This window comes from Malania oleifera, chromosome 2 (genome assembly GCF_029873635.1).
Source record: "Malania oleifera isolate guangnan ecotype guangnan chromosome 2, ASM2987363v1, whole genome shotgun sequence".
NCBI lineage: Eukaryota > Viridiplantae > Streptophyta > Magnoliopsida > Santalales > Ximeniaceae > Malania > Malania oleifera.
Window position 1 is genome coordinate 38,724,377 of NC_080418.1, and position 23,605 is coordinate 38,747,981.

Here is a 23,605-nt window from a genome sequence, read left to right on the forward strand (position 1 = left end):
TGAATAATACAAGTAGTCTTTTTCATTACGGTGTTTTGTTGTCTTGAATTGTGATATTATTGATTGTTATGACCTTATTTCGTGTATGTGAATATATTGTTCGTGTGGTATCATATTGTTACTCGTTTTTCTTGAGTATTGAGACTCACTTGGTACTCGTGTTTACAGGTTTGAACGTGTGAGATTTGACTGATTTGTCGAGGGAGAGCTCTCAATGAGCGCCACACGCTACTTACTTGAGTCCCATTTTGGGGTATGTAACACCAAACCTTTGTATATGAGCGAGTAATAAATTGTAAATTGTGATTAGTAAATAGTTCTACCTAGATGGTCTTGCCCAAAAATTGAAATCTAGGCTATCTAGTCAAGCGCCGGCTCGCGACGCGCGAGTCGCTGGCTCCGCCTCGAAACCGAATCCGCTTCTCTTCCCACCGCCACCTCGATCACAATGAATTCCGAGGACCAACGCCCAGTCCCTAGCCGGCGATTGTCCTGCACCACCTGCTTCAACGCTCTTTGGTTTTGCTATTGTACTAACTGTCGCCCGCCTGTCCTCTTTCTCCTCCGCGTAATCTCTGCGCTGTTATTATTAGGGTTCTTTTCTATCGAATCTTAAAATGTTTCTGAGGATCTAAAATTCGCTTCCAAAATAATAATAATGATTGTAGGCAGTGCTGATGTACTGCCTACAATCCACGAGCTAATATTTCTTCCTGATAATTATTCAGTTTTTTCTTTAGTGCCTGAGTTGTCGAATAATGTCTGTGTTCGTCTAAGTAAATGTAGCTCTGTATGTGTGCGTGCGTGTGTGTGTTTGTGTGTGTGTGTGTGTGTGTGTGTGTTTTTTTTTTTTTTTCCAATTTTAATAGAGAATATTATGTGTTGATGCGCAAATATGTATGTCAAAACTATTTCATATGAATGCAATTCACTCAATAGTAGAATAAAAAACCAGTTAATCTCTTGCATATCTCTTAAACGTGACATCTTGAGGGATATATTAGGGGATTCCTTGAAAATTGCACAATGTGTATGCAAATGCAAGCAAGTTCCTGTCTCATTGCCTCATTGGGCAAGGACGGGGTTGCGGAGAATTGTGGATGGTTTTGGCGGTTTGTAGGATAAGCATTTGGAGGCATCAACAAATATAAACCTATAGACTTTTTGGTGCGCATGTGTGTGTTTAACTGCATGCGTGATTTGCGTGAACATTTATTTGACAATATTCCCTGCAGTAACTTTTGCAAAAAATTAAGCATTCGGAAGCCTAGAACTGGGTTTGGAGGGGGTTGATGTCTATAATTGGCCGAACGGAACCCTTTTAAAATTGAAGAGCATCCTCAAATTGTAACATTTTCTGCATGTAGTTGTTGTTGCAATGTGTTGGTGGGTAAAATGGGGTGTCTACAGTTTTATAATTGCTGCATCAATCCACTTCTCTTTACCCCAACGCATTCCTTGACAACTGTTTTGTACTTGTGCCTAGGGTTTATTGAAGTTTTGATGGCAGTTTTGTGCTGAATTTTTGCCTTTGAACAAGTGGAGATTCTGGGATTTATTCAAGTATACCTGCATTCCAACATTTATTGTTTTGTTTATATTTTTCCCCCTTATGATGTTTTAGCATTCAATTGTCAAATTAATATTGAGCAGCCTTGACCCAATAGTGATGGTGTTATACCTTGAAAGTCACCTTTTCAAGTTAAGGAAACAACCAGAGCTAAGGCTTTCTACATCGTGCCTTTCCTTGCCTCTCTAACCAATGGCCTTTTGCATTCTGGCAGCTCCAGTCCATCAGATGCAGCAGTATTATCGGCTAGGAGTACTTGATAACTGTTCTGAGAAATGGAATGCTCTTGTTGACTGTTTAAGTCTAAAAACAAAACGGGCTTCTGTGGTTCAGGTTTGTAATAAAACTTGACTAACTTGTGGATCTGCTTAATATGTTGTGTGCTTCTTATTGCTCTAGTTGAAAGCTATTACAGCCTTAGAAGCAAGGGTTTGTAAAAAATTGCAGCTGTACTGTTGATGTGAATGTTTAGTTCGCTAAGGGAAGGCTTCCTGGTATTTGAACCAACTCCCTGGTAGAATTTAAGTTGAATATTCATTGCTTGTTCTAATTTTATGGTTCTCCTTTAATTGCATTAAGCTTTGGTAGATAATGTGGTTGGAAAAGGGATCATGGAGTGCCCACAAGGTGCATAATGAAAGTATTTCTAATAAATAGTTTTTGAAATGGGAATTGGAAATTTGGCATAGAAGTGGTATGGGAACTCAAGTCGCTCTCTTCAGAAATTCAGTGGGTTCCCGATCAAATATGGGGTCCCTTACAAGTTACAAGACACAAAATAAGATCATAGGAGAATTGTAGAAATATAGAAATCTTAGGAGGGAGATGACTGGGCTCAAACTGGAATATGGAAAGGAGAGGGAAAGGGAGTGGAAAAGAGAGTTGCAGAAAATTAGAGATGAAGAAGGGATAAAGGTGTAAACAATTGTAAAAAAGTAAAAATTCTAGAAGGATGGAGAGAAAAGGAAGGTGACCAGAAATGGATTAGAATGGAAAGAGAGAGATAGAGAAGGAAGAAGAGATATTTAGAGGAGAAGGTAATTGGAGAAAGGGATAACATGGTGCATGGCCGTCAATGGAGAAAGGGATAAAATGGTGCATGATCATGTGTTCAATGTTGAGGTTGATGCTTACAAGTGATACCCCTATCTCTAGCTTATACAAATTTCCAAGCATCCTAACCCACTAGAGACTAAAGATAAGAACAAATCAAATTAAATTTAATACCTACGGCCATCTAACTATAGATAAAGATAAAACCTATATAATCCACTCCTATGCTCTGATTGATTCTCTCAACCATCATCCTTATCCCTAGTGCTTGATCTAGGACCTATGGTTTGTGGGGGCTGAGGCTCTCATGCACAATGCATTTATTTTATTTTATTTTATAAGACTTTCTGCAATTATTCATTAAAATCATAAATTATTGTAAATTTTTTCTATTCATCACAAGAAAGTTTCGCAAGTGATGTAGAATTCTATCATTTGTTAGAATTAGTTGATTTTCACACTTAGTAAATTTCAATAAGTTATTGGATTCCACATCACTTGTGAAAATTTCTTGTGATAGTTTTCTTATGATAAATAGAGTGTTTTTTTTATTATTTATTATCGTAGTATTCATTATAGTACTAATAAAAAAAAGTCAACTCTTTTCTACATTGGATTTCCTCAATCGGATTTTCTTCTCTCTATTTTTTAAGCTTTGAAACAACTCCAGAATTTTGTTTATTTGGACTTAGACCCCGTGTAGCACCAAATTGAGTGGGTGCAATTCCAAGAGAAAAAAAAATTTGTTGTTTTAAGCCTATTTCATATGTAGTATTAGGAATAGAAGGAATTTTTTGTCTATTGAGTGTGGGCTATAGCTCACAATCAAAGCCATGTGGACCCACCCATGCCTATCCCCCACAATTCAATTCTCAAAATTTATTCAAACTCGAAATTAAATCGTAACCAACCCAGGTGATGGTGTAGTTGAATCTTTGTAGCCATATCTGCACTAATTTTCCTTAACCACAACTTATGAGGGATAATAGCATTATCCTAGATGATGTCCAGGTCTCCCAAATGGGTGACCCATTTGTTTTGTCATGCATTAGTTGGAATAGCATCCGCAATGATGGGACTCTCTAATATTTAAAAGCTAGTAAAAAATAATAAACATGGAAGAATCAATAAGACTAGATTAATTGAGTTCAAATGGGTACTCAACGGCTAATTTGGTGCTGTCCATTTAGACAGGTTTGTAGAGGGTGCTGATAGCTTGATACCTTTCCCTTGCATAATTGTACTCCCAAACGTGACTCTAGTTATGTAGATCAAGACTATTCGTTCCTAGACCTAGGTTTATTTAGAGACCAAAATTTGTGGAGATTTAGGTGAACTAACCACACTTTGAAAAATAATAAGTTAGCGGTGACGTTGATCACAGTGAAACTCAAAATCCCTCATTTTTCCTACACTTGCTCAGTCTCCCATTTGGGTTGGTGCGGGTCTCCGCCCCGAGATGTGTTGACAAATGACAACAACAATAACAATAAGCCTTAAGTTCCACTGGGTGGGTCGGCAGTCGGCTACATGAATTATTTTCCGCCAATTCATTAGACCAAGGGAATTTTCCTCGGATAGCCTAAGAGTTATTAAATCCTACATATTATTTACTTTTTCTATACCAGCAACAATAACTACGTCACTCCTCACTGGTGCAGTACTTGATGTGCATTTCAAATGCGCAAACCATCTAAGTTGCCCCTCTCTTATCTTATTTTCTACCGCTGTTATGCGTAACTTATTGCAAATATGTTTGTCAATTTATCCTTTATTGATATACCACTCATCATTAATGGAATTATATGGTTAACTAATTTATTTAATACAATTGTAAAAACCAAGAAAATGCCAGATGAATGGAGGAAAAACACTTTAATACCTATATACAAAAATAAAGGAGATATTCAAAATTGTAATAACTATCGTGGAATTAAACTTATGAGTCATAGGATGAAATTATGGGAAAGAGTAGTTGAACAAAGATTAAGGTTAGAAACGAAGATCTCAGAAAATCAATTTGGTTTTATGCCTGGGAGATCTACCACAAATGCTCTTTATCTTTTAAGAAGATTAATGAAAAAGTTTAGGGAAAAGAAGAGGGACTTGCATATGATATTTATTGACCTTGAGAAAGCATATGATAGGATACCTAGGGAAGTTCTATGGTGGGTTTTAGAAAAAAAAGGTGTATGTTGTAGGTATACCGATGTCATTAAGGATATGTACGATTGAGTAATGACTAGTGTAAAGACTATAGATGGAGAACAAGAGAATTTCCAATTACCATAGGTGTACATCAAGGATCTGCTTTGAGTCCTTATTTTTTTGCTTTAGTGATGGACCAATTGACTAAGAGTATTCAAAAGGAGGTTCCATGGTGTATGTTGTTTGCAGATGATATTGTATTAATTGACGAAACTAGGAATGAAATAGAGGCTGAGTTAGAATTATGGAGGGAAGTTTTGGAATCTAGAGGTTTTAAGATAAGTAGAAATAAAACAGAATATATGAAATGTAATTTTAGTAATGATAGGAGGAATATTGGAGACAAAGTTAAACTTGATGATGAAGAAATAAATAGCACTTGTAGATTTCGATACCTTGGATCTATTATGCAAGCTGAAGGAGAAATTGAAGATGATGTAATGCATAGAGTTAAAGCAAGTTGGGTAAAATGGAGAAGTGCTTCAAGTGTGTTATGTGATCGTAGAATACCCTTAAAATTGAAAGGAAAGTTTTATAAGACAGCTATAAGACCAGCTATGCTATATGGATCAGAATGTTGGGCGACGAAGAAACATAATATCCAAAAAGTAAAAGTTGCCGAGATGAGGATGCTTAGATGGATGAGTGGTATAACATTGAAAGATAAATTAAGGAATGAACATATTCGTGGTAAGTTAGGTGTAACTCCTATAGAAGATAAGATAAGGGAGGGACGACTCAGATGGTATGGACACTTGCAACGTAGGCCTTATAGTGCACTTGTGAGGAAGAGTGACTTAGAAACTATGGGAGGCAGTAGAAGGGGTAGGGGTAGACCTAAAATAACTTGGTAGGAGATAGTGAGTAAGGATTTAATATCATTGAGCTATCAAAAGAAATGGTCCATGATCGCATAAATTGGCGGAAAATAATTCATATAGCCGACCCCACTTAGTGGGACTAAGGCTTGGTTTTGTTGTTGTTGTTGTTGATATACCACTCATCCACTTTAGTATTCGTATTTTGACAACTTTTACTTTTTTGGTATGTTGTTTCTTAGTTGCCCAACATTTTGATCTATAGAGCTTGGCTGGTCTTATAGCTGTCTAACATTTTGATTGATTTGCAGCAAGGATTCATATTAGTGTGTGTTGGGGTTTGCTGGTATAGAGCTGGAAGAGATCTGGCTTTGTACCTTTTTTTTTGGGCAGGTCCAGACCTAATGTGGCTGGGGTGATAGAGGGAAGTTGGGCTGCATGACTAAGATTTTTTTTTTTTGTTAAATTTGTTTAAAAAATTCCTGCAGTTGGTTGGAAGTGGTGGAGAGACATAGAAAAATCAATGTTGAATGGCGGTGATAGTGGTAGATGCAAGGTGATCTAAGTCCAAATTGCGATCCTGACAAGTTTGAGTTAAAACTTGTAGACAACCCTTTCAAACGCTGACAGCTGTGGCAATTTAAGTTAAAACTTAAAAACATGAACCCTGTCAAAAAAAACTGACAACTGTATTGGATCAGGTTCTGCTCTGATACTACTTGATGCAGGACCAAACTCCAACACCATTAATTCTCAGTTCCAATCTGAATAATAACTAATACTAGGCTTACAATGCTTAGAAGAAAAAGGAAACTAAATAAAACCTAGTTAAGCCAAAATACAAGTTCTTTAAGTAAAAATAATCATTAATTTTGGAGATATCACCCCAAAAAAAATAATGTAAATAAAAATGAAAAATAAAAATAAAATCCTCTGTATGCTGGCTGCATCAATTTCATTTTGAATATGTTTAATTTAGTACGTTCATACCCATGATAATAAATAAATAAATAAGACACCAAAGGTTGATTAGTTTTTGAGACTATTTTCTTGCTTTCTGTTCTTACAAGAAAAGAGGGTTAAGGATTAGGTGATATGGGTATGATGCATAATGTGGATAGATTGATACAATAATTTATAGAAACTAGGATAGGATATGATATATATATGTATATATGCTAATGTGCATGTATGTTACAATAATTCTTTCAGGGAATTTTGTTGTAAGATGTTCAGCAGGAGTGGAGAGGGGCTCTGATGTAATTGTTTCTTGTTTTTTGTTTTTGTTTGCATTTAGGAGGATATCTTATCCTCATTTCCCCCTAATTTTGATTATTATTATTTCTTTTAAGCTCCATTTGAACCTTGGAAAACAAGAGAAAGGAAAGGAAAACATGAAGGAATTCTTTTTTCATGTTTGGTTATCATGGAAAGCAAGAAAGAAAATAAAAGATATACCAAATCAACAACAACAACAACAACAACAACAACAAAACCAAGCCTTAGTCCCACTAAGTGGGGTCGACTATATGAATCCTTTTTCGCCAATTTATGCGATCATGGACCATTTCTTTTGATAGATTCAAAGATATTAAATCCTTACTCACTATCTCCTCCCAAGTTATTTTAGGTCTACCCCTACCCCTTCTACTGTCCCCCATAGTAACTAAGTCACTCTTCCTCATAGGTGCACTATAAGGCCTACGTTGCAAGTGTCCATACCATCTGAGTCGTCCCTCCCTTATTTTATCTTCTATAGGAGTTACACCTAACTTATCACGAATATGTTCATTCCGTAATTTATCTTTCAATGTTATACCACTCATCCATCTAAGCATTCTCATCTCGGCAACTTTTACTTTTTAGATATTATGTTTCTTCGTCGCCCAACATTCTGATCCATATAGCATAACTGGTCTTATAGCTGTCCTATAAAACTTCCCTTTCAATTTTAAGCGTATTCTATGATCACATAGAACACTTGAAGCACTTCTCCATTTTACCCAACCTGCTTTAACTCTATGCGTTACATCTTCAATTTCTCCTTCAGCTTGCATAATAGATCCAAGGTATTGAAATCGACAAGTGCTATTTATTTCTTTATCATCAAGTTTAACTTTGTCTCCAATATTCCTTATATCATTACTAAAATTACATTTCATATATTTTGTTTTATTTTTACTTGTCTTAAAGCCTCTAGATTCCAAAGCTTCTCTTCATAATTCTAACTCATCTCTACTCCATCCCTAGTTTCGTCAATTAATACAATATCATCTGCAAACAACATACACCATGGAACCTCCTTTTGAATACTCTTAGTCAATTGGTCCATCACTAAAGTAAAAAGATAAGGACTCAAAGCAGATCCTTGATGTACACCTATAGTCTTTACACTAGTCATTACTCCATTGTACATATCCTTAATGACATCGGAAAAGATATACCAAATCAATGAACAAAAATTTAGTTTTACACATTATTAATGATTGATTTTTCTTAATTTTTAATGATATGAAAATAAATTTTCATTTTCAATAGCTTTTGATTTAGGGAGAATATAGAATGACTTTCATTTTTTATTATATATATATGTATAGTTTATAATATGAATTCTAATCTTTTATTAAATCATATAATCTTCCTGAATTGAAAGTTCATGAAGAACCAATTTCATGAATGTTCGCTCTCATGAATAGGATTGCACAATTTCATGAATATTCTTGGTGTGAATAAGCTAGGATTTGTATAATATTCTCTTTCGTGCTTCTATTTATAAGTTTTATTTATTTATTTTTTATTTTTAAATTTATATTTAAAAATATTTTTTAGGTTCATTATATGTGATGCATATAGAAAAGTTTCAAAGAAGCATTGGATGTATATTGAAAGTTGAAAATTATATTTATAAATTTTGAACATACATATATTTGAAAGATTATAAAAGGGGAGCTTAGGTGCAATGATAAGGTTGTTGCCGTGTGACCTGGAGGTCATGAGTTCGAGGCATGGAAACAATCTCTTGCAAAAATGTAAGGTAAGGCTGCGTATTATAGACCCAATGTGGTCCGCCCTTTCCTTGGATCTTGCATACACTGGAGTTTTGTGCACCGAGCTGCCCATATTTGGAAGATTATGAAAATTAATCTAAAAATATCTGAATTGCATAGATCTTTGTGCAGTTACTTTGCGCACGAGTGTGTTTAGGAGTAAATACTCTTAAGTTTCGCTTTATCTAAGTGGCCCAAATTGTTTTGATTATATGGGATGTCAGTCATCAAAAGAGAGGAAAAGCAGTAGTTGGATAAACTTTTGTATATTAGGTGACGAATGATTGGTGAGACCTTTAGGACATGTAAGAATGAGATGCTTATAGCATCCCATTTTCATGTTTGTTCTAGGGTTGGAAAGTGACATGGTTGTAGTGGCATGTTCCTTGGGAATCTTAAAATGCAAACCAAATAAATAATTCCTAGAAATTGCATTTGGAAAAATAGGATTCTTGGAATGTGTTATCTAAGTGGAATCGTATATTCTCTAACCAAACTACACCTTAATGTTGAGTTTGGAAGCATGAATTTCGGAACTTGGATTTGGATTTGGGTGGATTTGAAAAATTTCAAGACAATTTTATATTACATTTTATTCAAATCCAATACAACTCTAAATCTAAACTTAGGGTAGGAGATGTTTTGGATAAACCTGGTATACTTTTATCCTTTGGGAAAAAAATTGGAGTCTAGGCAATGCAGACTAGTCACTGGTGGCAACAGTTGGGACTATTGGCTTCTAGTAAAAACGGTGAAGTGATTATATCACTACACAACTTTATTTATAACTTGGTGGCTTTAAAACCTAGGGAATCAATTATTCTTCAATGCTTTCTTTTTTCCTCTGATTCTGGCGAAATCCCATTAGAGATGGGATATGGGAATAACCAGTTGTCCAATCTTGCCTCACAAAATTGTTTTGAGGTTTTAAGAGCTATTGCCTGCCATATGCGGATGCAGTGGCTGGTTCTTGTAGTTCATTTTTCCTTGCATCATTGCTTAACTAGTCACAGCTTCTTTCACTTGCAACTTGTGAATATGAATTTATTGTTACTGTGTTAATTTTTGTGCAAAATTTAGTTTTGGCATGCCCCATTTTCCTTCTTCCTGGGTTAAGTTTAACAATGCTGTTATTTTGAGTGCAGGAAATTCTGGAAACTCGTGAGAAAGCCAAGCCACATATCTGGACCTTCCGAACACCAGAGGAAGCAACGTCTCACTGGGAAGAACTGTTTGGGAATTTAGATGAAATCGAATGACTGGCTACAAATTTTTTGCTTTTTTAGATGCACATGATGGCGCTTTTCATCTATGTTGCTCTCTTTCAGCTAAGTTGCTGCCATTCCAAAACAAAAGAACAGATATACATGGATTCAGATTAAATTTGAACAGGTTAAGTGAATTATTATTATTATTATTATTATTTACTAGGCAGGATATTTGAATTATTCATGCTATGTATGGGTTTGCATGAGGTAATTTGGAAAGGAAAATGTTTATGAATTGGATTAAACTCTCTATCTCTCTCCCTCTCTCCACCGCCCCCCACCCAGGTATTCATTTATTTATTTTTTTAATTTTAATTTTTAAAATATATATGGGAAAAAATAGACATTTGACATTGAGAAAGAAATTGTCATGATTCATGTTGATAATGTTGTAATGTGACTGGCCAAGTTTAATTGTTGTCTTGTGACGGTCTAATTGTTGTTATTTATTACCTTTGGATTTTTAATCATTGAAAACATTTATTTCTTAGGTATGTATTCATTGATGGTATTATTGGAAAGTTTATTTATTGATTTGATTTTGTCTTGAGATTATATTCCTGAATTTGTCAAAAGAAATGATTTATGATCGCATAAATTGATATAAAAAGATTCATATAATCGATCCCATCTGGTGGGATTTAAGGCTTGATTTTGTTGTTGTTGTCTTAAGTTTGTGACAGCGTTTGGAGTAATTCTATTTGTGGCACCTGGGGCAGTCTTGTCTTGAATGGCATTCAAAGTAACTATGTTTGTGTTTGGGATTAGATTTTAGTTCTCATATTTGAATTTGTATTTTGGATACGATTTAGTTAAATTCAAAGTAATTGAAGTTGTGTGTTTAGGATCATAAGATTTTAGGATTCTAATTTAGATTTGTATGGAATCGTATTTGTATTTTAGACAAAATTTAGCATAATTTTATATAAAATTTATTTAAATTTATATAAATTAAAATTCAAACTCCAAACATAATATAAATATTATGTCTATTGCCTTTTGAGGTAGAAGGTTAAGAGAACATATCTTCACTCGCATAAAATAAGATCATAATAAATTAAAGGCATAGCAAACTACGATACAATAAGATCATTCCCATTTCTTCCCAAGTATAGACTTTTGGTATTAAAGGATTCTTGCAAAAGACGAACCCCCTCTTTTTTTTTTTTATCATGATCTAAATTATTTAAGGTGTGTTTGAAAGCAAGGATATTAGGGTTTGAAATTAAATCTGTGTACAATTGAAAAAAAATTTAATATAATTTTATAGCATATTTTGTTTAAATTTATACATTCAAATTTAAAATTTAAGGCTGCCCATAAAAACCATAAGATGATTTATTATATTTGGACTTCACTGTCATAGACGTGAAGAAACTGCTTCTTCTCAACAATTTTCTTTGGGAAAAGCATGCAAGGGAGGAGAAAGGGTGATCCAATTAAAGCACTTACAAGGAAAAAGGAAGAATTGGTGTGGTTCAGGTGGTAGTGCGGGTTGTAGGAGTGCTTTTCACGAGGTCAGGTGTTCAAATCCTCCTGTACTCGTTTTCACCTCTGGACTCCTGAATTTATCCTCCCTTTGGAGTTGTGGGGTCAACTTCAAGGGGCGTAGGATTAGTCACGTGGACCGTAAAATGGACACGTAGATACTTGGTACGTATTTCAAAAAAAAAAAAAAAAAAAAAAAAAAAAAAGGGAGACTTTAGATGGATAGGTGGAAGGGAACCCAATAATAAAACTTCAAAGAAATATGAGTGTGAGGACAAGCAGTTGTGAACCCTGCATTGCTCTAAATACATGCAAGAAGCCAAAAGGGCAGGGGACAAGTAGTTGTGAACCGGATGATAGGTACTCTTTGAAACTTGAAAAATCTCAAGGGAAGAAAATAAAAATATGAAGAAATTTATTTTTTCATCAAGGAAAGTAAAAATAAAATAATAAAAAAAAAACATCAAATCAATGAATAAAAATATGATTTTACGAATAATTTATATTTATTTTTTCTTAAATTTTAATCATTTGAAAACAATTATTTATTTTTAGACGTATTTGGCATTGAGGGAAAATATAGTGAAAAATGAGTTTCGTATTTTCTTTTCCTTTTGTTTCCTTTTCCTACTCAAAATCTTTGATCCAAACAGGCCCTTAAGGAGGCAAAACCTACCTTATAGAGTGTGAGATGAGATTAACAAATGGACTGAGCCTCCTTTTGAGATAGCACAAGTCCAAAAGATACCTAGAAATTAATCACTTGCCTATGAAATTTGCAATAGTCCGGCCAAAATCACAGATTTTGGGTATGAACAAAGATGGTGGAAATCTTGAATGCTATTCAAATTAACTTGAGTTTGCTTTGGATATAATAGTGTGAAATGTAATTTTAGTCATATTAGGAGAAATATTGGAGATAAAAGTTAAACTTGATACAGAAATCAATAATACTAGTAGATTTCGATACCTTTGATCTATTATGCAAGTTAAAGAAGAAATTGAAGATAAAATGCATAGAGTAAAAGTAGGTTGAGTAAAATTGAGAAATGTTTCAAGTATGCTGTGTAATCGTAGAATACTCTTAAAATTAAAAAGGAAGTTCTATAAGATGGCTGTAAGACCAATTATGTTATATGATTAAGAATGTTGAGCAATTAAGGAGCAACATACCCAAAAACTAAAAGTTGTTAAGATGAGAATATTAAGATGGATGAATGATATAACATTAAAAGATAAATTAAGGAATGAACATATTTGAAGTTAAGCATAACTCTTATAAAAGATAAGGTAAGGAAGGAATGATTCAAGTGGTTTGGACACTTGTAGCGTAGGTCAAATAGTGTGTCAGTAAGGAAGAGTGAATTGGTTACTATTAGGGGTAGTAGAAGGGGTAGGGTAGGACTTAAAATAACTTGTAATAAGATAGTGAGTAAGGATTTAATAGCCTTGAATCTATCGAAGAAAATTGCCCATAATTGCAAAAATTGGTGAAAAAGGTTCATATAACCAAATCCACCTAGTGGGACTTAATATTTGATTTGTTTTGATTGTTGTATGTCTATATTTAGATTTTTATGAATTTGGATAAGACTTTCTATAGTTCTAAATAAAATTTTATCAAAATATACGAAAATCTAAATTCAAACTCTGAATTAAAACGTGCCAAACATGGGATAAATGATGCTTTCATTTGAGCTAGAAGGTTCAAATAGCATCTAAACTCATATTTAATAAGATCATTAATATGTTAACATCGTAACCAACCATTCAAAATTATGATACAATAAGATCAATCCCACTTCTGAAATGTGGATCGTTTAAGAAACATTAATGACTTGTTATGGCGAAATAACTATAAGATGAAATGTAGTTTATTTTTGGAATTGAGAGAATAACTATTCCTTGTTGTCGACATTGGGTTCGGGTGACCCATTTTGGTTACCAATAAATTTGACAACTAAATGAAAACCAAATAAGTAAATAAAACCAAACTAGTGGTTTCCTTAATTAGTATTTTGTTTTAAAAAATGGAATCGTTACTTCATTTTAGTTTTGAATAGGTAAAACAAAGAAAAACCTTTTTTAAAAGTGATTTTCTGACAACAACATTGTGAATAGGGAAGGTAGACCTTTAAGCCTTATATGAACGAGGTTTAAACGCGTATCATCCTAAGACATTTATTCTAAGAATGATAACAGTATTTACCTTGTATGTGTATATGTGTGTGTGTGCATCTCATTTTAAAGTTCATTTAAAAAAAAGATTAAAAAATAGGAAAATATCAAGTTGCAGCAGTGGTCAGTCGACCACTTGCAGAGGTCAGTTGACAACCTACAAAAATTTTCCATTTTTTGTTTGATATTTTATAAAATAAATTCTAGACCCTTACCCCTTTTGAAAAGCTTTTGTAGAGTTTATGCAAAGGAATTTGCCTCAAGGAAATTCTACTACTTTATGCCCTTTCAAAAACAACACAAATTTACACAATAAAGAAAAGAAATGAATAGAAAGGAGAAAAATGAATTATATTTTTATAGTTATGATTGAGTTTGCATGTGTAGATTGCCTATATATTCTTTAAAGAGGAATCAAACCATATGTAGTTCCTTAAAACATTTTCAAAATCACTTGAAACACTTGAAAACCCTTGTTGTTTTGATTAAAAAATCTTCATTTTTTAAAAACTTATATTTACCAATGAACACTCTATAAAATAGAGATTTAAACCAAGTTTGAGTTTTAGAAAAACACATCTTTTCACCCTCAAACTACTTAGGTGGTTACTTTGAAAAATTATGTTTACTTGCTTAAAATTGAAAAAAAAAAGGTGTGGATTTTGATGGGAGAACTACAAACTTGCCTTGGAAATCTTGTTTTTTGCATGAAATTTTTGAAAAACACCCAAAAGCCACATCATAGATGTTGACTTTAGATTTTGGGGCAAACTTTGCAAATACTTGAAAACCTTTTTGAAAATGAAATCTTGATTTTTAATAGGAAAACCATGAAAACTCTTGGAATATCAGCAATCAGATTTGATCAATACACTCAAGAGAGTGTTAAGACTAAAAAATAACATAAAAGTCCAAGGAATATTCAAAAAATGACAAAAAAAACATGGCTTCTGGATTTTTTGGTTGACTGCCTATTGAGGTCAGTCGATCATCTTCTGTAGCATAACAACTACTTTTCGAATGTAAGAGGGGTGATCTACCACACCTATAGGCCAGTCGGCTATTGACATGTCTAACTTAGCAAAAAAAAAAAAAAAAGAAGTTATTTCATTCAATTTGACCAAATTCTTTGAAGCATTCTAAAAATTATTATTAGATGGCCGACATTATATTACAACAGCTAATGTAAATGAAGGGAGGATACACTAATTAATGCATGCACCCGAAAGAACAAAAGAAATAAATAGAAGAGATGAAATTTTCTTCAAACTAAAAGTCAAACCCCTCCCCCCCCTTTTTTAATCTTCTAAAAGATGCACGAATGCCTTTAATTTTCGTCTCCTTAACCCCACTTAGATATACCCTAATTTCTCTTCCAAAGGATCTATTTATCGACCTTTCATGGAATAAAGGGAAACATTATTTGAATTTGAATTTCAAAAATTCAAATTCAAACTACCAACCATCAACCAACAACTATCAATTGCCCTAATTGTTGCCTGACATACGACAACTTCTAGGACACTTGGAATTCCCAGATCCATTGGCCATGTAACGTCCCAAACTCACCAAGTGGGGCTCGAAGGTTACATGTTTTATTCACCTATTTCTAATACCATAAACTACAATCATGCAGCAGAAATAAATAAACAATCTCTATTTAAAATACTAAAGTCTATCTATAAACCCCCAAAACTACTGCATCCATATGTTTATATTGCATTCCAGTATTTAAAAATATAAGTTATAAATAAACCATTTTTACAGTCACCCCAAAATTTACCAAAAATACTACCCTGCCCAGAGCTCTAAGCTCGAGCACCTAATGGACCTGAAAATATAATCATTTGCTAGGGTGAGACACATCTTAGTAAGGAAGAATAAATCATAATAGTGTGTGACAGAGAGTTTAATAATTACAAAATATAATCATTTGCTATTCAACATCAGTAAAGGAAACACATACAGATTACACTTATACATAATTATTTTTAGTGATAGTTCCCTAGAATAGGGAAGATTACCCGCCCATACAAGTAGTTTTCCTCTACTATGATACTAATACCAGGATACTCACCTTACTCAGTAAGCCTTCGGGTTATGTATAGAGGCAAAGTTTCCGAGAATAGGGAAGATTACCTGCCCATACAAGTAGTTTCCCTCTACTCTGGTACTAGACTAAAAATTACTAGGGCACTTGTCTTTCTCAGCAAGCCCCCGGGTGGGGAATTTCACCTTGCCATAAATATACATACAATTAAATTCACGTACCATATATTCTACCATACACGATCCACGTTAATTATCCACACAAGAAAATACAGTCCACACAGGACTCACATCCACACAGGAAATACTGTCCATACAGAACTCACATCCACACAAGATTCTGCACAAGTTCTTCCCTGCCAATCATCACTGTCATACTTCCACAATGACCTATCCATAGTATATAAGTAGAATAACCTCCTTAGGCCTGCCAATGTTCTATCCTAATATATAATGACAATATAATGAACTCTTAAGGCCCGCCAACGTTATATCGTGATCGTATCTAGGCAATATAACGAACTCCTCAGGCTTGCCAACGTTATATTGTGATACTCATGGATAACCACACAAAATGACCTATTCACACACATCAAATTATTCATCACACAGTAATCACAAGTAGCCAGTATTCGCAACCAATCTATGTTCATAAATAAACTGTATTCACAATCAGCCAATATTCACAAGCAGTCAGTTTTTATCACCAATCAATATTCACAATAGCCCGTATTCACAACCAGTTAAATTATAAAAGTTATATTCATGCCACACAAATTTTCCCATACATCATATATATCAAAAATCATTATTTTCCAAATGCCCAACTGTTCAAAAAATCATACCTAAGTATATAAATTTGTATAATCGAATCTAACTAGTTCAAACTTAGTAAAACCTGCTATAATTACTTCCCCTTACCTGCTGCTCGAATTTTTTTCCCAAAACAAACGAAAAACGAAACCCTGTATTTCGAAAATCTTAACTTAATTAGTTTAACCCCAGGATATTTATCATTTAACATCTTCTAGGCCCACCCACTCCCAATACTTAATTTAATATTAAGAAATATCCTACTTACCTTGGTTTTGGGATGGTGCTTCGGAACCCCAAACTAAAAATCTGCTCCTCCTAAGTTGCAAAGAATCTTCTCATGAAGCTCGTGGTGGTTCCTAATCTTCAATCCGGGCTTTAACGGAGCCAGAAACGAAGAGAGAGAGTGAGGGAGCTGTAGGGGGGGGGGGAAGAGAGAGAGAGAGAGAGGCGTGAGTAGAGAGGAAAGTGTCGCTTAAAATGAAAGCAACACTATTTATAGGCAGGACTTCGTCGATGAGACGCGTGGATTTGTTGACAAGACAAAGAAGAACATTCATTGACGAAGTTGTAAGTTCGTCGACGAATATCAGTAATATGTGAAACCTCTCTCAGTAATTCTTCATTGACGAGACACGTGCCTTTGTTGACGGGCCAAAGAAGGATGTTCATCAACGAAGCCATTTGGTTCGTCGACGAATCCCGTCCATTTTTATTTTATTTTTCCAGGTTCGGGTTACTACATTAGAATATGATACCGTGTGGAAGAAAGGTTTAAAAGAATTAGATGTTACTACCGATATCAACAAGGTGCACCTTTCTTTTTGGGAGCCTTCTCATAAGAACTCCACGGTTAAGCATGCTTGACTTGGAGTAATCTTGGGATGGGTGACCTTCTAGGAAGTTTTCTCAAGAAGTGTGTGAGTGAGGACAAAACGCACTGAAAAGGAGACGTGTTGGTCTGCGGAGCCAGTCATTAGTCTGATAAGGCTCGCCTCCTTGTTGTCTAGTTCAGGTGGAGGATGAGAGATGCAGTGCTCCTTGGCAGACCCAGGTCGAGGCATTACAAAATGGTGTCAGAGCAATTACCCAACTGGAAGTGTGATGAGATTCACATCGTTTGGGGTTGGAAATGTGGGTTTGTAACGAGGACGTTGCGTTCTGTAAGTGGGGGAGAATGTGATACCCCATGGAAGAAAGACTTAAAAGGATTAGATGTTACTACCCATATCAACAAGATGTACCTTTCTTTTCAGGAGCCTTCCCATAAGAACTCCATGGTTAAGCGTGCTTGATTTGGAGTAATCTTGGGATAGGTGACCTTCTGGGAAATTTTCTCAAGAAGTGTGCGAGTGAGGACAAAACACACTGAAAAGGACACGTGTTGGTCTGTGGGGTTAGTCATTAGTCCGATAAGGCTCGCCTCCTTGTTGTCTGGTCTAAGTGGAGGAGGAGAGACGTAGTGCTCCCCGGCAGATCCAGGTCGGGGTGTTATAAGCCAATTAAATGAAAATAACTTAAAATTTTGAATCTTTATTAGGCTAGTTAACCACTTGCAGAGGCTGGTTGACCGCTTTTAGTTGAGGCAAAACCAAAGAAGGAGAAAAGCCAGTTGACCGCGAAAAATGTAGTTAGTCAATCGCCCTTTGTTGCAACTTTTTCCTTTGATTTTCAACTTAAATTTTCATACATTCAATTAGGCTTTGTCATTTTATTGGGTAAAAAGTGACTATTAATACTTTTATATTTCTAATTATTTCATTTAGGATGTAATAAGAAAGGAACAAACATCCCATGGTGAAATTTGGAAATAGTTATTCCAAATCTATTTCTTATTATAAACTCATACAAAGTTTCACATTATTATTTAATTTATAATAATAATGTATTTGTTACCCCACTGCACTAGCATAGGATACCTTTGACATGTCTCGAACATCACCGTTTGTCCTTGGATACTGAGCAGTAGACAATTTACATTGATTCGCCAACAGTGTACTAGTGATTGGTTTTGCATTAACTATGCTTAACCTCTCTAACACCTTCTTCATAAAACCACCTTGAGATAACCACAATCTCCCTATAGTTATGTTCACAAAGCCACCTTGAGATAATCCCAATCTCCTTGCAAATTTATCTTTGTGAATCTCCAACCCAAGAATCTTTTTAGCTGCACTCAAAACCTTCATATCAAATTCATTTCTTAACAGAGTTTTCGACTTATTAACCTCAATCAAAATCTTCCTAGAAATTAACATGTCATTCAAATAAAACAACAGAATAATTACCCACTTGCATCCTATTGCCCTCCTCCCCGTTGGAAGCTTCATTAACTCCCATATCTGATTCTTATGCAGTAACTCCATCTCCTCCACCATAGCACTCATCCATCTATTTTTCCCTTTGTTTTGCACCACATCTTGAAAAATAGTAGGAACCTTGTTGGTAGTAATGAATGCATAAGACATTAGATAATCAAACTCATACCTAGGTGGTGGCCCGATAATGCACCTAACCTTATTGTGATCTTACTGGTTTCTCGAGTTTGAACTCCCTGTAATATGAATGATGTCATCTCTACCCTGAGTTTGTAACTCCACCTACATCACAATATCCTTTTTGCTGTAGTTTATACTGTTATATTGCTGGTCTCTTAAGCTAGAGCTCCCTGCACTTTTACCTCGAGTCTCTAACTCCACTTGCATCACATGCTCATTGCACTTGTAGATAACACCTGTTTCTTTTCATCTACCCAAGTACGCTGCACCATGGATTTAACGTCAAAAACCATGTCTCCACTGATTGCCACCTTGTTTGCCATTGGATCACACAACTTGAACCCACCTTTCTTATACCACAGAAAGATGTACCGTCTAGACATTTCACCAAGCTTAGATTTCATCTCACTAGAAATGTGCATGGCTGGACCTCTAAACTCTCTCAAACTAGAGAAGTCTATCGCATAACCTGTCCAAGCATCTTATGCACCTTTCCCATTTAGTGATACCATTAGCGATCAATTAATTGAGAAACCTGCCATACTCACTGACTTTACCAAGAAGTTCCTTACTAGCCTCATATACAACCTAAGATGCTGCTCGAAAAACTCTTTGAACACCAGCTTACTTAATTCTAATGCTTGACTTGAGGATCTTTCTCCCTATATGGTTTTCCACCTCAGCAACAAGTTAAACCTGAAAAGCATCTCCAACTTGTGCCGCATGAAGCACCCCCAATCCTTTCGTGATAAACTCACGAGATATATATGTCCAACCCCTAACTGGTCCCTAAACATCCAAATAAATATAGTTAAGAATACTTTTCGTTTTGTGTGTGTTAGTTTTATACAAAACAATATTACCCGACTCAGAATTTGTAGCTGCAACTCCACCTACAACACTGTTACCCAACACTGCACAGATATTCCCTGCTAACTCTTGTCCCTTCATCACCATCAAGACACCTTTACACACCTTTATTATCCCATCAGACTTGTAACTATACCCATTGCAATGTAAAGTGCCCAATTAAATCACATTCTTCCGTAGATTAGGTACATGCTTTACATCACATAACGTCCTTACCACACCATCATACATATTGATTATGATATCCCTTATTCCAACAACTTTACAGGAAGCATCGTTCCCCTCCAGAATGGAACCAGAAATCACCAATCTGTAAGTGGTAAACCAGTCTTTGTTGGACGTCATGTGATAAGAACATCCTGAGTCTAGGATCCAAGAATCTGTGAGGTGTTCTAAACTCGATGAAACTGAAAGAATATCACCATCACTGCTTTCCGAGTCTCTTTCTTTCAATACATTTGTAGATTTTGACAAATCCTCTTGAGTTTCTACATTCCCCTTTTTCCACTCCTGACACTCCAATTTTATGTGCCAATTTTTTTGCACTTAAAACACCGAACGTCCTTCCTCCTCCTGGATTGTGATTGAGTTTTATTGTTCCTTGATCCGCTCCAAAACTTGCCTCTCCCACAATCTTGATTACCCTTCGCCACGAGCCCTTCACCTTGTGAACTCTCATCGCTGACCTTCTTCCTCTAATGGAACTCCAACAATGCACTCGTGATATCCTCCAACTCCAGGGTTTCTTTTCCCCATGTCAGTGTCATAACCAGATTCTCGTATGTAGGAGACGTAGGTATGGAATTCAACAACATCAACGCCTTGTCTTTGTCCTTGAAATTCACATCAACCTGCGTTAGATAACTGATCATCTGATTAAACACGTTGATGTGTTGATTTAGATCCAAACCCTCTACCATATTAAGTCCATAAAGTTTCTTATTAATATACAACTTGTTTGATAAAGACTTGGACATATACCAGCTCTCCAGTTTCAGCCAAACTGTCACTGACGATTCCTCATCCATGACGTGGTACATCACATCATTGGCCAGAAAAAGCCTGATAGTGGCTGATTATGCGTCAAAGTTGCGTAATTAAGTATTTAAATATATTAATTAAATGTTACAATTTTATTTAAATACTTAATTATATCCAGTATTTTAACATTGAGCTTATTTGATAATCTTAAGATAATTATCCTATTTTTTTCGTAAATTTACGGATATTCATGTTTTATTATTGTAGGATAATTTTTGAAACTTAAAATAGAAATTAAAATGTTCGCGGGTCGTGTGAGGAGACTACGTGGGCTTCATGCACGTGAATCTGTGTAATGCATGCAAAGTGGATCGTGTGCACCGAATGGAGGCCTACCATGCACGAAAATTAAAGTGGGACCGTTTGAGACAAAGAAGACTCAAGGGCCATGCATGAAATTACGTGGGCATACGCGTGTGAAGAGGAGAGGCCCATGCAAATGTGGATGGTCTATGCATGCGTGAACGTAAGATGAAAATGGAAGCTGGGCATGCAAGCGTGAGAAGACCACGTGAATGGGATGTGCATGCAATTTGAGAAGGAGAGGCCATGAGCTGCTGTAATGACTAAAAAAATTATAATGATTAAATAATTAGGAATATAATAAATGTAATGCATAAATAAGGAATAAATAGAAAAAGGGAAAAAAATTTGAAAGAAGAACAACAGACCTCGTCGACGAATTTCATGTCCTCGTTGACGAGTGTTCTTCTAGAGATTGTGGATGAAGTTCAGTCCCTTATCGACGAAGAGATCTTGAATGAGTGAATTTTAAAATTTAAGTTTCATTTACGAAAACATCTTCTCATCGACGAAGTTCATTCTATGACTCGTCGATGAATCCTGTTTTCTCGTCGACAAGGCTATGTGGCAACTTCAAGTATAAAAGGTCTACGGAAGCTTCTTGGCGAAGGAAATCTATTTTCCTCCAAATTTCTCTCTCTAAAATGTCTCTCTGCCTTCTCTTTAAGTTTTCGGCCTAGATTCAGCCCGAATCGAAAAACGGAGACCGCTACGGTGTTTTAGGGAAGATTCTTTACACATCTAACAGAGCAGATTTCTAAACTGAACTTTTCGGGAAATGCTCCAAAGTTGAGGTAATGGTTAATATTATTGGTTTTGGGGTTTTAAATGTTTATTTAAGGTTTATAGGTTGAGAAAATACAGAAATACTAGGTTATTTGGGGTTTATCTGATTAAACTAGGGTTTTTGAATCAGGATCTGGGTGAGCATTATAGACATCATCTTGGGGATTCTTGTTGGCGTAGTTCGAGAAACCGGGTAAGTGGGAATATATATTAAACCATATTTTTATAAATTAAATGGAAAATGAAATATCTTATGAATATACATGTATATGTTTTTGTATGGGTTTAAAATGCCAATCGTTTAAATTACGTTTTCTGAGCCTAGAGCTATTTATTTAGATTCGTATATGTGAAAATGAACTGATATAAGTGAATGATATTTTCTGGATAACTATGTAAAAAAGGAAAGGTATGTTTTCAGTATATAAATGTTAAATGTTGGTTGGCTTATTTTACAGGAAATATATATATATATATATATATATGAATTTTACTGCTAAATAGTGTGGTGTGAGTAAAATAGAATTCTGTGTGGAATTATGTTATATGTATAAGATGAAGGATATACAGGAAATGAGCTGAAATGAAAATGTTATATGAAATATGCTGCATGTGAGTGTTAATGCAACCATGTAAACAAAAACAATTGAAAGATGCAGGGACTAATACAAAAATAGCTTAAAGATGCTGGGACTAACACAAAAACAGTTGAATGATGCTGGGTAGCAGATTAGCGCATTTCTATGTGGACTAACACAAAAATAGCTAAAAGATACTGGGTAGTAGATTAGCACATTTCTATGTGGACTAACACAAAGCAGTTGAAAGATGCTGACTAACACAAAAACAGCTGAAAGATGTTGGGTATATTATGAAATGAAATGAAAATGAGAATGAAATGGAAATGAAATGTGAAATGTGAGCGATGTGAAATGGGAAAGGCCACGTAAAGTGAAATATTTTGAAATTTCAAAGCTGAGAACATGAACAGAAGAGAATTGCATAATAATGACAGACAAAATAATGTATTATGGTAGTATCATTATTTATACTTGTAGAACATGTTACGTTTGGGTGGGGCAGACTCTTCGTCTGAGGGCTTACTGAGAAAGGTGAGTGCCCTAGTTAGTATCAGGTGTAGTAGTAGGCTGCATAATGTACTAGGGCAGAGGGAAACTACTTGTATGGTGGGTAGATTTCCTTATTCTCGGGAGCCTTCATTGGGAAACCTTTGGATGAATTGTGTGAGTAAACCTGAAGGCTTACTAATTAAGGTGAGTGCCCTAGTATGCTTCCGTCGTGACCTTCAGATTGCCTAAAGTATCAAAGCAGAGGGGTGCTACTTGTATGGGCGGGTAATCACCCCTATCCTTAGGTTTTTCTCGTGGGTAAAATATCTTGCATGTGATTGATTAGGTTCATAAAATGATTTCAAAAATTATGTTAAAGATTTGCAAATGTTAAATATTATGTTGATTATAATTTCATGTTGGTCACACGCTGATTTAATATATATTGTTTCTTCCCTTATTGAGATGTGTCTCACCCGAATACAAATTTATCTTTTTCAGGACCTCCACGAGATCAAGCTTAGAGAGCTCGAGGTTATTACAAC

At 35.1% G+C, this 23,605-nt stretch overlaps 1 protein-coding gene across 1 annotated transcript; it reads left to right on the forward strand.

Moving 5' to 3' along the window:
• Positions 1 to 307: 307 nt before the first annotated feature.
• Positions 308 to 10,209, forward strand: LOC131149193 (uncharacterized). The gene is made up of 3 exons (XM_058099418.1): positions 308 to 530; positions 1,785 to 1,903; positions 9,842 to 10,209. The coding sequence occupies exons 1-3, from the start codon at positions 449 to 451 to the stop codon at positions 9,953 to 9,955; spliced, it is 315 nt and encodes a 104-aa protein (XP_057955401.1). The 5' UTR covers positions 308 to 448; the 3' UTR covers positions 9,956 to 10,209.
• The last annotated feature ends 13,396 nt before the right edge of the window (positions 10,210 to 23,605 follow it).